At 45.8% G+C, this 15,972-nt stretch overlaps 1 protein-coding gene across 3 annotated transcripts in view; it reads left to right on the top strand.

Annotated features, from left to right (window-relative positions):
• Spred2 (sprouty-related EVH1 domain containing 2) overlaps positions 1-15,972 on the top strand; it is a 99,585-nt gene that overhangs the window by 42,090 nt on the left and 41,523 nt on the right. Inside the window, exon 1 of one of the 3 annotated variants that reach the window (XM_006514458.4) lies at positions 1,704-13,171. The exons of the other annotated variants lie outside the window; for them this stretch is intronic. Coding sequence (XP_006514521.1) covers positions 13,155-13,171 — 17 coding nt within the window. The 5' untranslated portion in view covers positions 1,704-13,154. Of the gene's footprint in view, positions 1-1,703; positions 13,172-15,972 lie in introns of those variants that run through there. 3 annotated transcript variants of the gene reach the window in all.

Here is a 15,972-nt window from a genome sequence, read left to right on the forward strand (position 1 = left end):
CCAGTGGAATGTGGATCTAGAGTAGGCCTGACTTCTGGCTTTATTCAGTCCACCAACTCCCTAGTTTGTACTGAGCTCTAGTGTTTATCCCTCCTGGCCTCAGTAATTCAAAGGAGCTGGCCCAGATCTCAGTCCCGGGGTCCTGGCCTCAGGAAGCCAGTGTCCAGCCACCAATGTCCTTTCAACATGCCCCCACTTCTTACTGAGTCCCAACAGGTTCTCACAGCACTGATACCTAACTACCGCAGTACATCGGCATTACCCAGGAGCTTTGAAAAGGCAGGGAGCCAGGCTGTACCCCAAACTATATACCACCTAAAAAAAAAACAAAACAAAACAAAAAAAACAACAGAAGCCTGCCATGCCACCACCATGTGTAGCTGAGACTAAGAACTAGCAGCTTTGTTGGTGGGAGAAAAAAGTTTAGTTGCTGAGGAAAGTGAATATGTGGTCTTGGGAGCATATAGCCATTTTAAAGTGCAGATGTCATATGTAAATACTTCTGTGTGTATCCCTAAGACCTAGGGTAAGAGCCGCTGTACCATCAATCCAAATAACAAATCCGTTCCGTTTCCTCCAGTTGGACTAAAGATACCTTTACAATATTGGGGTTTTTTTTTCTAACTAGAACCCCAGAAATATAACTAATTTCAATCATTTGACTTTGACTCTGGGGTCAGGGCATTGTAGTGATGCACATGTAGGTGATAATGGGTGTGCATTTCTGGAAAGTGGTGTCGTCTAAGGCACCTGGCCTGACTGATGCTTACAGGATGGTTCCCTGCCTTCCTGAGTCCTTCTGGAGGCAACCTCCCTAATGCTGCCACCCTTTAATATAGTTCCTCATGTTGTGATGACCCCCCCCCCAACCATAAAATGATTTTTGTTGCTGCTTCATAATTGCCATTTTGCTACAGTTATGAATTTTAATGTAAATATCTGATATGTAGAATGCCTGCTATGTGAAGCCTGTAAAAGAGTCTTTTGACCACCAAAGGGCTAGTAACCCACAGGTTGAGAACCACAGTTCTAGAGGAAAGCCTCATCTAGGCCCCAGATGTAGCATATATGCAGTGCTTAGGCCTGAAGGCAGGCTTCTTTTGTAAATTCCAGATGCTATAAGGATGCCAGAGTTTTGAAAAGACTGGGTTTCGAATGGGGATGTATATGTAGCTCAAAGAGAGAGTGTTTGCCTAAAATACAGGGATTTCTAGGTTCCTTTGATCCACAGCATTCCACAAACCAGGCATAATGGTGTACCCCTGTAGTCCCAGCATTTGGGAGGTAGAGACGGGAGAATCAGAAAAAGCTCAAGGCCAGCCTGAACCACACACACACAAAAGACAGTGGGGTCCATTCTGTATACAGTTTCCATGTTCTTTGCTGGAAGCTGTAGCTAACTAAGAAGGGATGGTCTCCTGGGCTCTAAGGAGTTCTCCTTTGAAAGTTCCCCAGGCACTGGCTGACACTTGTGCTCCTGTGGAGGGGAAGTCCAGCCTGGCTCCCCGGCAGTGGCCCTTGTGTTGACCTCCAACTATGTCTCTGGCTTCTGGTGGATGCTATGATGGACGATGGCACCAGACCGGTTGCAGTCTTTCTTTGTAAAGTTTACTTGTTTCGTTGTTCATTGCTGTGAGTCAGGGTCTTCCTGTGTAACCTAGACTCAGGAAGCTCCACACCAGGTGCTGAGGTACTGGTCTGTTTTTTTTTTTTTTTTTAAAGATTTATTTATTTATTTATTTATTTATTTATTTATTTATTTATTTATTTATTTATTATATGTAAGTACATTGTAGCTGTCTTCAGACACTCAGAAGAGGGGGTCAGATCTTGTTACGGATGGTTGTGAGCCACCATGTGGTTGCTGGGATTTGAACTCTGGACCTTCGGAAGAGCAGTCGGGTGCTCTAACCCACTGAGCCATCTCACCAGCCCGGTACTGGTCTGTTTCCTCACCACATCCAGACAGAACTTTTTAAAGTGACAGATATCAGGATAGCTCCCGATTGGATGGAGAGGTGGGGAGGGTAGTCAGCAGGAAGAGGGTACACATGGGGATGGAGGACAGACACCCCGCAATTGAACCCTCATTCCTTCCTCAAAAGTTCTGTTGAGCATCTTTGACACACTTTATAGCCCAGCAAATCAGACTTTCCCCAAGGGCTCTGTCTTGGGTCAGGATGGGTTTGCAGCTGCTGAGGTTTTTTTTTTCTTTCTCTTTCTGTATCACAGTCAGGTGGTTAACAGCAGTAAGCACACATCTTGGTATTTAAAGACATCTCTAATGTTATTCATCGCATGACTGATCTTGCAAAAAGGTTAGGAGGACGCAAATGCTCTTTGCTAATGTGGGAATGGGGTTGTAGCTCATAGGCAGTTCATTTGACCCTGCGTAGGCTCTGGGTCTCATGTGTCTAGCTCCACAAAGACAAATAGTCGCTAAACAAAATCATGGTGTGTCCTTATCGTAGTGGGCAGATGTGAAAAAATTGGCTGGGTGGTTTGTGTTCTAGTTTAGAAAGACCAAAGGGATAAAAATCAAGGTCCAGGAGCTAGAGAGGTGGCTCAGAGCTTAAGAGCATCATCGGCTTGTTCCAGGCGACCCAGGTTCAATTGCTAGCACATGAGTGGTAGGTCACAACCATCTGTGATTTTAGTTCCAGGAGACCCAATAACTTCTTTTGACCTCCTCACATGGTGCAAAGATATGCCAATGCACATAAAACAATCAACTTCTTAAAGTCAAGGTCCGAAGACTATGAAAGGTATGCTTTCTGTGTTTGTGCGTGTGTGTGTGTGTGTGTGTGTGCGCGCGCGTGCGTGTGTGGTTCACAAGCCCTCCCCTTTCCACTTCAGTGCTGGGACCACAGGCATGTGCCACCACACCTGGGCTTGTGTCACCCTGGGGAAGATTGTTCCCATGGCTTCTTGCTTGCTGCTCAGGTGTTCTACCAACTAAGCTATATCTCAGCCTACCAAAAAACATGTAAGATGGCTCCTGTAGTCTTGATGGTGAGAGAAGGGATACGATTATAGACTGTGATAGCATACACCTTCTTAAACGTTGACTTATGAATTGGAGAGCAATCAGCTAAAACAATCCATCTGTGTTTATGTTGCCAGATAAATTGGTGGCTTTATTATGTCCCAGTTAATCTGTGTTATAAGTTCTGACTGTTGCTTGTTAAAACACCTTAGGAATCTGCCCTCCTGTGACCCCAGCAAGGCTATGATCAGGATCAGCCAATGGAATGTGACTCCTGTTCTTCCCATAATGCCCGCCCCGGCCACAGATGATAAATTTCTGTCTGAAGCCCTGGAACATTTCCCTTCCTCACCCTGAAGCACAAATGGGGCCAAGAGCATCTGGACGTTAACGCTAGGGGACAGGGAAGGCACAGAGCTGAGCCCTGCAGTGTGGCTAGCTGAGGTTTTCAGGGGGCTGTGGCCTTTGCATGGGGACTGTCTGGCTGCTTATCTGGTTGGCATTCTGTCCACCAAATTGATAGTATGTTTGTGTTTGTTTCCAGCTTCTGAGTGGCAGGAAAATGGGACCCGGCCTGGTAGTTTGGAATGTTCAAATGTTGAGACTTGTCCTTCACACTGGGTTCATTCCTAAAGGCAGGGCTCACAGGAAGCAAACAGATGAAATCTGGGGAAGCGTTCCTCCCTCCCGAGCTGAGAAAGAAGAGCAGAGAGGAGCCTGGGGCATTAGAAACAAGAACCTTGGTCAGAAGTTTTCTGGAAGACAAACTCAAGTACACACAGCCCAGGCCCAAGAGCATATCTTGTAATGTCTCCATTCATGCTCTATCTTCCTAATCCTAGCTGGAGTGGGTGGCGTCCACATTAGTTCTCCATTCTCCCTTTCTTGCTTAGTACCTGATATTTTTGTGGAAGCGGGTGAGCTGCCTCTCCACCATAACCCCTTAAATAAGTGCCGCACCAGGTTCGTTCTGATTGCACACTGACCAGTTTTCTCAGCAACATCAGCCTCTTTTGTACAGAGTTGGACATGGGGTGGAACTCACCCTTGCTGGTGGCTCTTGAAGCCTGGTGGCAACAACTGAATACAATCCAAATAGGCCACACTCTGTCACATGTATGCAGTGCTGGGACAGGCCAGTACAGATGCGCAGCACGCTGACATTTAGGAGCTGTGCTGGATGAGCTTGCACTGTGCCTTTCTGTACAAAGTCAAGGTCACGTGAGCAGGTGTGGAAGACACTGGCATTTGACTATCTTCAGTCTCTTGTTCTCTTCTGAGTGTGTTGAATTTGCAAGTTGTGTGTGAGGCCCATCTTGACTGCCACACTGAACTCCCTCGCTCCCCTTCTCTTTATTCTTGTACTGGAAATCCATAGACCCTCACAAGAGCCATCCCAGCCGTCTACCACTGAGCTTCATCTCCATCCCCAACAAGGTTCTTTGTTTCTTACTTGTTTATAGGTAGGGAGCAAGGGTGAGCACATGTGGAGGTCAGAAGACACCTTTCAGGGAATTACTTTTCTTCCATTATATGTATGGGCCAGGTGGTTGGCTTGATTGACAGCAAAGGCCTGTACCTTGTGAGCCATTGTTTTGGTTCTTAAGGGGATGGATAGGGTTTGAACTCAGAGATCTGTGTACTTGCCTCTGCCTCTTGAGTACTGGCATTAAAGGCATGAACTACCACCTTACACCAGCCTATTTGTGTTTTTAAATAAACAGGCTCTCTAGTACAGGATGGTGGGAAACTCACTCTATTATCCAGGCTGCCTTCAAATTGGAAGCATTCCTCCGCAGCCTGGGGCTTGAAGGTGTGCACCACCTAATTTAAGATTATTGACTATTGGTTTTTTGTAAAGTTGGAACACAACTCTCACATGTATTGTGTGCCACCCCCACCCCCCATTCTCCAGTTGTTGTTGTTCTCCTCCTTCTTCTTCCTCCTCTGTCTCTGTCTCTGTCTCTCTCTCTCTCTCTCTCTCTCTGTCGCTCTCTCCTGTCAGTCTGTCTTCCTTACCTATACTCATATTACACATAGCTGATGCCAAAGCCCAGCCTGACCACTGCTCATAAGATGAACTTTCAGGCCTTTTAATCCCGTGAATTGTATGTTGCTTATACAGATAAATTATTAAGGTGCATTGCTGAGAATTCCCAGAAGAGACTGGCCGAATATCTGTCTAGCCATTTGACAAAGATGGCTTCCTCATGGAAGGTTCATTCCATGAGGAGGTCACCGGAGTATTGGATAATGTTTTATGGTGACTGGTCTCAAATAGGGCAGTAGATTTTTCTCCAGAAGAGGGTTTTTTTTTTTTTTTTTTTTAAATTCATTTGTTTTGAGACAGGATGTCACCTTGTAGCCCTGGCTGGCCTGGAACTTGCTGTGTAGACCAGGCTGGCCTCAAATTCAGAGACCTGCCTGCTTCTGCCTCCCTAGTGCTGGGATTAAAGTGTACACCACCATAACTTCCCCCTCCTTTTCAAGGAGGGGACATGTGTAGGAGGAGTCAGAGGACAGCCTTGAGGAGTCATTTCTCTCCTTCCATTATGTGAATCCTGGGGATGAAACTCTGGTCACGAGACTTGGCAGCAAGCATCTTTATTCAGTGAACCATTTCACCAGCCCTGTTCCTGGACTTGCGCAACTCATGAGCAGCTTCAGGTGTCTTTATGGCTTAGAGTGAAGACACTGAGCGCCTATACCCATATTACACATAGCTAGTGACAGAGCCCAACCTGACCGCTGCTCATAAGATGAACTTTCAGGGCTGGTCTGATTAGAATGGCATTTGGTACAGCACCAGTTTGTGATCCCTGGTGCCTCTATATGCCTTTCCAGGCTCTGAGCCTGCCCCACCCCTTTAACTTGATATTTCAGCCCTAGATACAGGTTTGGTTTGTCTTGAGTCCAGATCCCAGGAGGATTCAGGCTTGGCCCTGATTGGCCCTCTGCATGCCTACTCTAGACTTGAAGAGGAAGGAAATTGGTTCTCTCAGATATCTGACCCCCAAGCTGAGCCTAGAAGCAGCACTTTGAATACAGGCTTTTTTTCTTGCTAATTTAGCCCTTGGTTCCTCCTGTGGTTTTCCAGAGTGACTTGTCAAAGCCCTTATGTATAGTGCTCTGTGCCACAGACCCTGTAGAGGGCATCAGTGCACCAAGGCAGCCCATGTCTGCTCCATGCCAACTAGGAACCAAATTTATAAACAAAATGCTATAACCCTATAGAGTGGACATGGGATAAATGTGGGTTCCCTTTGCCTTTTCCTAGGGACAGCTGGGACACAGTCCTGTCTCGCATCTGTGTCATAGGGTCTCATGAAAGGGAAACAAATACAACCGTTCAGCGCAGTTAGCTCATATGCATCTGATCAGCACAGGCCTCAGATTGTGGCAAATCCAAACTCTGCGTGAGATGAACCACAGAGAGCCAGGTAGACAGAAGTCAGTACCACAGAATACTGAATTTGCCTGAAGTTGTTCATCACAGTGCCAACATATCTGACTCTTCTCTCAGGAGGTAACCATATAAATCTATACCTCTAAGCTGCCATCCCTGCCCCTGGGCTGTCCTGGCTATTCTCTGTTGGATTCACTTTGTTGGGAAAGCAGCACATGACCACCAGGAAGACAGCTATCCTCATATACCCCAGATTTCATCTGTGTCCTAGCAGCTGGCCAAGACTTTGTTTTCAAAAGAACATAAGTGAAGGCCAGAGAATGGTTTCTTTTGTTCAGATTTCCCCTCTCAGAGACTCGTCCCAGGGGTCCCTTCACCTGCATTATCCATTAATCCTGAGGATTCATTTTCCCCCAAATAAACAAGTTTTCTTGCCAAGGAAAATTTGTATGGTAAGTGGATGCAGTGCTTTCTCGGGGCCATCTTCTGAGGCATGCTTTTCATCTCCCTGGGTTGGCACCCAGCTCTCTGTTATGGGCAACAGTGTTGTGCAGCCCAAGTTTCCTAAGGCCCTTGGCAGCTTTCACATGGCCACCCAGCCTCCTAGAAAGCAGCACCCACTCCTGTTCGCTCAGTTTCCTGAGGGCTCCTTTCCGATCATCTTTCACCTCTTGCTTCACGCTCCTGGGACACATGCAGTTTCTGTAAACTGCACAGATGTGCTGGGGGAGGGAGGCATGGCTGTGACCTTATACACTACATCTGATGGACTATAAACTCCAAAGTAGGGAGGGGACTCTCTGAGCAAGCAAGTCAGGGTGCAAGAGCAACGGGCTTTCGTTTCCACCCTGTGGGAAGACAGAGTGGGCTGTTCCCGTTGAACTCTATAGCTCATGAGTTGCACAGGACCATAGATAACATTTGAGTATCTGATTCTAGATTGGAATGTTAAGCAATAAGGGACCAATAAATGACAGACACTTTGGGGTGGGGAGTATGAGACAGTGTTTCTCTGTGTAGCCCAGGCTGTCCTGGAGCTTGCTCAGCAGACCAGGCTGTCCTACCTCTGGCTAAAGGCTTAAAGGCTTAAAGGTGTGCAACACCACTGCTTGGTATTTTTTTTTTTTTTTGTATTTGTATGTTTTGCTGACAGACACAGGCGCGCACACACACAAAGGAGTCATCAGACTGGATCTTAGTGAGGGGGTCACTTAATCTGTCACAGCTGCTCAACTCTTAAGTTTGCACCTCTGGAGCACAGAGGAGTGTGGTGGCTCAGCTGGCCCACCCCGGAGAGTGGAATTCACACACACTGTGAACATCCTCATCACTGTGTGTGTGTGAGCTGAAGAGCCAGATCCCGTGCTAAGCCCTAATGGAAGCGGGCACACTTACCCATTCAGTCCAGCACTGCATGAGGAAGTCAGGGTCAGCCGCTACTGCTTATTATGACAGGAGAAACCTGTTCTTGTTTTCTGATCCCTACTCTGAGTTTGTCCCCTAAGCACCTGGCTTGCTCCTATAACATTTTATGCAGGCAGTCTGTTAAACACTGGTTTTAATGTGCGGTAACTATTAGAATGGGCCATTGACAGCTATGCCCAAGTCCTCCCCTCCCATGTGTTTTTTTCTATGTAGTTCTTTCCTTAATAATATATACATTTGAGCAAAATTTTGTTTCATATATTTGAGAACTACAGGATAAAGTGAACATTTTATGGAGTTTGTATTTTTCATACTCAAGATGAAAATAAGGTTTGGGGCTGGAGAGATGGCTCAGCAGTTAAGAGCACTGACTGCTCTTCCAGAGGTCCTGAGTTCAAATCCCAGCACCCACATCGTGGCTCACAACCATCTGTAATGAGATCTGACGCCCTCTTCTGGTGTGTCTGAAGACAGCTACAGTGTACTTACATATAATAAATAAATCTTGAAAGAAAATAAGATTTGGTTTTCTTTAGTTTTTGATTAGTCCATTCTCCCAGCCTCCACCTCTACCCCACCTCCCAGCCCCCTTGAGGCATTCCTGTAACCAGGCTGGCCAAGGCTGAGCTTCAACTCCTGATCCTCCTGCCCCAGCCTCCAGAGTGCTGGGATTAAGCATGTGGTACTACACTCAGCGAGGAATTAAGTTTTAAATAAACATACCATTTTACCTGAGAAAGGATAGCTTTATGAGTTATCCATAATATAAACTCACTTTACAGTAAGGAGAAAGGTTTTGAGAAGACAACATAAGCCTGGGTTTTGAGCCAAGACACCTGGGTTCTGAGTGCATTTTGTTTTTACCTTAGAGTATTTATTACAGTGCCTTGTTACCCATGATAACTTTCAGATCTTGACATTGGCTTGTATTTGTTTTTAAAAAACAGAATACAATATAACGACTTAGAAGAAGAAAAAACTTGACAAATTCAAACATGGCAAGAGCCTTAAACTAAGGCTTTGTGGGGCTGGAGAGTTGACGGCAGCCAAGAACATCTCGTGAAGGACCCAGGTTAAGTCCCAGCACCAACATGGTGGCCCAGAGCCACTTGTAACTCCAGTTCCAAGGGATGTGATGACCTCCACTGGCACTGCACAGAGACAGGGCACAAACACTCAGCAGGCAGAGGCAGGAGGATCTTTGTAAGTTAAGGCCAGCTTGGTCTACAGATTGAGGTATAGGATAGCCAAAGCTACACAGAAAAACCCTGTCTCAAAACAAACAATAAACAAACAAAAAGAAGTCTATTAGGAAAATCAAAGAAACCAGGGGCCAGGGGCTGGAGAGATGGCTCAGCAGTTAAAAGCACTGGCTGCTCTTCCAGAGGATCCAGGTTCAATTCCCAACATCTCCATAGCAGTGCACAACTGTTTGTAACTCCTGTTCCAGGGGATCTGACACTCTCACTCAGATATACATGCAGTCAAAACACCAATGTGCATAGAATAAAAATAAATCTGAAAAGAAACCAGAGGCCAATTTGCTGTGTTTTTCCTGGCTGGTTTGACTTCCATGCTAGAAAATGAACATGTGAAGGTATGGGAGCCCAGAGGCCAAAAATACCTACTGATCTCTGTGGTCCCAGATCCAGTGTTCCTGCACCATAAATGGCCACTTCAGGGCCAGTTCACTTGTCAGAATGTCAGCATTGACTTGGACTTCTGCATTATTCTATATTAGTTACTTTTTGTTGCTGTGATAAAATTCTATAACCAAAAGCAACTTACAGGAGAGTTGATTATGCTCTGGTTCCAGGGGTGAGCCAACAAGGTAGGCATGGCAACAGGCATCCATCCGGGTGGAAGTTGGCTTCACATTTCTGTTCATATGATCTTCCTACACAGCACCATCAGCTAGGGACCAAATGCTCAAATAACCAAACCAGTGGAGAATATTTCCCATACAAACCTCTCCAGCTGCCAACCCATCCTCCTCCTCCTCACAGCTTTTGGTGGTGGCATGGACCACTCTAGACCGTCAGGTGAGAATGGATAATTGCTAAGTTAGAGGTGGATGGTGAGGGTGTGGGGTGGGGTTGCTGAAGGTCCAGGTTCTGTAGCCGTATACACTTAGGGGGTGCGTTTAGTGTGTGTGTGTGTGTGTGTGTGTGTGTGTGTGTGTGATTGTTACCCATGGAGATCAGAAGAGGGCATAGTATCCTATATAGCTGGAGTTACAGGGTATTGTGCACTACCTGAAGTGGTTGCTGGGAATTGAACTCATGACCTCTGGGAGAGCAGTTGGTGCTCTTAACCACTGAGCCATCTCTCCAGCCCCTATTGTGATTATTATATCCATAGTTTTGTTAGATATTTTCTTTTGTGTGTTTAATTTTATTTTGAAGTATTTCATACTTGTAGGAAAATGGCCAGAGTGATGTAAACACTCCCTCTTCCTGTGCCCAATGACTACAGTTCTGATTTACCCTGTATTCTTTCTCTCTGTGGACACACACATTTACTGCTGGGTTTGTTTATTTTTATTTTGGTTTTCCTGGGTGTGTGTGCCTGTATGTGGGCATGTAGGTACTAGTGTTTATGTATGTTGGGGCTGGAGGGCAACCTCCTGTGTGTTCCACGACTCTGTCCAGCTTATTTTTAATGATTTTGAGATGGGGCTTTTCACCTGGGGCTCACCTGTGGGCCAGGTGGCAGCCTCTGCGATGTCACAGTTCCTGAGCTTGCTTCCCTTGCCCCCTGCCCTGGGGTTACTAGCACACACTGCAGTACCTGGCTTCCCCCCCAGCCCCCAAGCCCCACACAGGGTTTCTCTGTGTATCAGAGCTGGCTGTTCTGGAACTCCCCTTGTAGACCAGGCTATCCTCAAACTCACAGAGATCCTCCTGCCTCCTCTGCCTCTGCCTCTATTTCTGTTGTTTCAATTACTGAATTCTGACTTACAAAAGCCCCACCCCACCCCCCTTCTCCACTAGTGTCTCATAGAGCCCAGGCTAGCCTCAGTATGTAACTGAAGGTGATCTTGAACTTCCTGCCTCCTTCCCCGGTGCTGAGCTTATAAGTGTGCTACATTCTATTATTATAATAGTGTTATATTCCTGGGGGTGGAATCCAGGGTTTATGTGTGCCAGGCAAACACTCTTCCAGCTAAGCTGCATTCCTAGCCCCTAATTTATAAAACTCCTTAAAGAGCTATAGGTTTGTTTCTTTAAAATGCATAATAGACTCCTTTTATTAGAGAGGTATGGGCCTCCATCTTGCATTAGAGCTACTGTATCCAAAGTCAGGTACTGTGAGGAAGGGTCTGGCCAAGCTTAAGTGTCCTTAAGTCCCACACTCCATCCTAATCATTCTGGGTTAGTGAGGTTTGGTGTGGCATGGGGCTGCCCTACCTCTGGTGGCCAGTTTGCAGTCCATTAGACAACATCCTTTGAAACCTGGAGTTGGTGATTGGCTGAGGTGGCTGTCAGTTTCAGGACTTGAGGGAGGGATCTGGGACTTAGTAGAGCATCTGTTTCCTAGAGTGACTTTGCCCACTTTCACAGTTGGTCCACATGGAGAGGATTTGAAACGAAGGTTGGTTTCCGTCTAGTTTTGTTTAGCATGCAAACAAAACCACTAGACTTTTTTTTCTCAGCTATGAGATCAAAAGCCTTCTTTTCCAGATGACTAGAGCATGAAGTAAGTTGAGCCAACACTGCCACCTTACATAGGGCTTTGTTGGTATAAGGAACTCGGGATGTGACTTACATACATTCTCAGGGAACATTGCCAAAGCCATGTAAGGAATCTGGGAATGGACGCCTCTCCCTCATAGTGTTACAGCTGAGCTCATGAACATGGCTTCAGAGCACAAGGAAGCTCTCATCATCCAGAGAGGAATACCAACCGCTCATTCCAGGGATTGATGGAGCCTTCACAGTGGCCTAAGGGCATGTGGTTCCTCCCAGCTGGAAGACTTACTGAGCCTCAGCCTCAGCTCCCACACCCACAAGGTATCAGGCTGCAGGTATCTCTCCCCACCCCCGTTTCCATGCACGGCAGCTCCATGCCCAAGTAAAAACGGACCTTGTTCTGGTTCACACGGCATCCTAGGAGGTGAAGAAAACATGCGTGTAAAGATTACAAACTTTTCAAGATACCCAGAAGACAAAAATAAAGTCTCAGATGCAGCAGTTTATCCAAGTTTTGCTGTTTCTTTACCTCCTGCCTTTATACTACTTATTGTGTGTGGGGGGGGGGGGAGCATAAAATATTTATAACAAATCTCATATCATTTCATATCACCCCTGACATACTTTAGTAATTGTAACTTTTGAGACAGGTCTGACCTGGCGCTCTCTGGGGCTGTGGTTGACCTTGAACTCCTATACTCTACCTACCTTCCTAGTGCTGAGGAATGGGCCACCACACCTGGGTTTTTGCAGTGTGGAGAACTGAACTGGGGGCTTAGGCATGCTTTGTAAGCACTCTCCCAACAGAGCGCATTCCCAGCTCCCTGTGTGGTCATTACTGATTTATTTTGGAGAAAAGGTCTCACTGTGTAACCCAGGCCTCTCGCTCTTGTCCTGTGTCAGCAGCTTCCTGAGGGCTAGAGGGCCACAGGAGTGTGTTACTATGCCCACCTCCAAAATCATTTTTATGTATAGGTTTTTATAATTCCTGTAATTGGTAATCCTACAACCCAAGAATCAAGCTGAACATGGTCACATCCACTTGTAATACCAGCATTAGGGAAGCTGAGGCAGGAGAATGGTGATTTTGAGGTCAGGCCGGATTGGACATGAAAGCAACACAGGAATCAACAAAGCCCCAACCAGACGCTTTAGAGAGACAGATCTGAACAAAGTTCCGTGGCTTGGCAGGGCAACAATCGGCTCACACTTGTGGGTCTACAGACTGGAATCGCAGCACGCTGTGTGTGTGAGCTCGCAGCTCGTTGTGTGTGAGCTCGGCTTCCTGTGCATTTCGGACGTCTGTCAATGACTGATCATTGTAACTTACAGGAATTTTTTAAACAATTTTTTAATTGAAAAATCCCAGCCTCTGTCAGCTGCCAGCCTCCCAGCTTCTACTTCTGAGGAGCAGGAAGTGGGTGGGTAATGACAACGGGCCTGTAAACTGCGGACTCTAACCCGCCGATGACTCATCCGGTACAATGCAGTATATTTGTCAAGGAGACTGAATCATATATGGGGGAAACTACTGCTCAGCAGCCAGCTGGTTCGCAGGTCAGCCTGAGAGGATCCATTTTTATCGGAAGCTTTATCGTAGCGATGATGCTAACGGGCAGCCCTTGGACTCCACAATGTAGAGGAAATGGCATCTCCGGGCAGGTACGTGCCGGCTCTTTGCTTGGGTTGTAGTTTCTCCTTGTTCTCCTCTCTGCTGAACCTGTCCAGTGTTTGCGTGTAACATTCTTTTGGGAGAAACATTATCCTCAGGACCTGTGTGGGGTGTGTGTGTGTGTGTGTGTATGTGTGTATGTGTGTGTGTTTGTGTGTTCACCCACATGCAAAGACAGGTAACCACTGATCTTCTATCGAATAGGTTTTCTTCACTCATCGCCCTCTCTGAATCTCCCTAGAGATTCACATCAAAATGGCTTTAACCCATTATTTTATATTAATAAGTTTTAAGGATGCTGCTTGGAAACAGAAGGACAACAGACCTTCTAGGGGGGTAGCTAAGGGTGTTATCTGGTGTCAACAGTCTAATATGAATATCTTTCAGTATCCGTACCGTCTACCCAGCCCCCCCCCCCTTTGTGTGGCTTAATCCAAGAAAGCTTTATTCCCCTCCTCAGCTGATATGTTTATTTTTTGCCGATCACAATTTGCTTGAATCAGAGCATCAACTTTTCCAAGGTAGAAGAAAAGGGAGTGGGGACTTGATAGCAACATTTAATTATAGCTTCCACATGACCTGAAGGATCATTCCACATAATTGGGAGGCTGTGGCTGCCTGTCTAACCTTCTCTCTTTTCTTCACTCACTAAATTTAAACAATGCCTGGCTAGTGGAGGCACATGCCTTGTTTATTTGAGTATATTAAACATTCCTATGTGTGTTGACAGACTGTTCAGCGTCTCCTCATATTTTTAAAGGACACTTTTTAAATCCTTCTTGTCCGGGACAGATGCTCTAGTTAAGTTTATATCTGTGCTATGTCTGCCTTGCTGGACGGGCTCTCCGCCTGGGGTCAGGACCTGTACTACCGCTGGCTGCCCATACATTTGCCTGAGATGAAACACTGACTACACAGTCCCCTCTGTGGTGTAAATCCTGCGGTCCCTTAGAGAGAACATCTACAGATCTGGAATTACCAAGCTAGCGAGCAAGGCGGGCTTCGTTCCTGTTTATTTATCATAGAGCCTATAGTAAAGCCTTGGTTTTCTTCAGGTGTATGAATTTTAAACTCCTGGTAAACAGATTTATTTCATTTATTGGTTTCAGCACATTTAGAAAACTTGGAAGGAGTTTGCTCAGTATGTTCTGTTTGTAGATTATAGTGTGCTTTTTTTTTCTTTTCTTTCTTTAAAAAAAAAAAAAAAAAAGAATGGCCAGCTTGTTTTTCAAGACAAACCACCTTTAAATTTCATTAATTTTACATTCTATAAATGAAAGCCACCTGTTATGCCGTAACTTGCTAATTTTGGTCAAGGATGATAATGAGGAAGAATAGTGTTTGGAGTATGTTGGGGTCTGGCTAAGAATTCCCTGCCCACATCTGTAGCGTTTATTTTTGTGTGCATATGTGCATATATGTATATATAGTACACATTCAATAACAGCACTTGCTGATATTAAAAATATTTCAGATCCAAAATGAGAGCCTTTTTCCTTCTCATTAAGATTGTGTTTCAAGGTCAGGAAAGCTTTGAGCATGTTGACTTGACTAGAATACATAGTTTTGGATATATGTATGTATATGAGCTCCCCCAGAGTTTTGGTTAAAAACACTCAGTTTGTGGTTCACTTTGTCAAAACTTCATCAAGCATAATGGCTCATGCCTGTAATTTCAGCACTCAGGAAGCCGAAGTAGGATTATTGTAAATTCTAGGCCAGCCTGGACTACAGTATAAGATCTTGTCTCTTAGAAAACATAAAAACAGGGCTGGAGAGATGGCCCAGTGGTTAAGAGCACTGGCTGCTCTTCCAGAGGCTCTGAGTTCAATTCCCAGCAACCACATAGTGGCTGACAACCATCTGCAGTGGGATCCAATGCACTCTTCTGGTGTGTCTGAAGACAGCTACAGTGTAATCATAATAAATAAATCTTAAAAAAAAAAAAAAAAGAGCCGGGCGTGGTGGTACACGCCTTTAATCCCGGCACTCAGGAGGCAGAGGCAGGCGGATTTCTGAGTTCGAGGCCAGCCTGGTCTACAAAGTGAGTTCCAGGACAGCCAGGGCTATACAGAGAAACCCTGTCTCGAAAAACCAAAACAAACAAACAAACAAACAAACAAAACAAAACCAGAAAAGACAGAGTTAGGCAGATCTCTGTGAATTCATGGTCAGCCTGGTCTACCTAGCAAGTTCCAGGCCACCAAGGCTAAATCTCTTGATTGGTTGGTATTTTCTATGAAAATATCCTGTTTTCCCGATCTTTGTCTCCTTAGGACTAGCCCAGGTGAGGACCAGTTCTTCCAGATCTCGGAGCTTTGTACATGAGCTGTGGCTGCTGCTCCCAGGGTGACCGTTGATGATGAACACCGTGAACCGTCAGCCCAGGGTGACCATAGATAGTCTTTAGAGTTCTTTCTCTTCTACCACTGCTACTAAAGGTCTTATTCTTCAGCTTAGAAGTAGTCAGTGGATATTGATTGAACTTGAGGCCTTTGATGTGCGAGGCATGGGCTAGGCACTCACATGTGTATGCACTTGGACCCAGGCCCAGCCCTCTTTTAACTTTGGTTGCTGAAAGAATGCTCTACTCCAAAATCCAGCTGATGGTGGTTTTGATAACCACGCTTTCTGAACCCAGCCAAGTGACGTAACCGTAGACAAAAGACGTGCTTTTCCGCTCTGTGTCTTGGGAGGTGTCAGTCATGGAGTTCATTCATCCTAAGAGACCATAGTGTCCATGGTATCTTAGTGGAACAGACAGCTTCCCAGTTTTTAGCTGTTTGGAAGA

Source organism: Mus musculus, chromosome 11 (genome assembly GCF_000001635.26).
Source record: "Mus musculus strain C57BL/6J chromosome 11, GRCm38.p6 C57BL/6J".
NCBI classification, from domain to species: domain Eukaryota; kingdom Metazoa; phylum Chordata; class Mammalia; order Rodentia; family Muridae; genus Mus; species Mus musculus.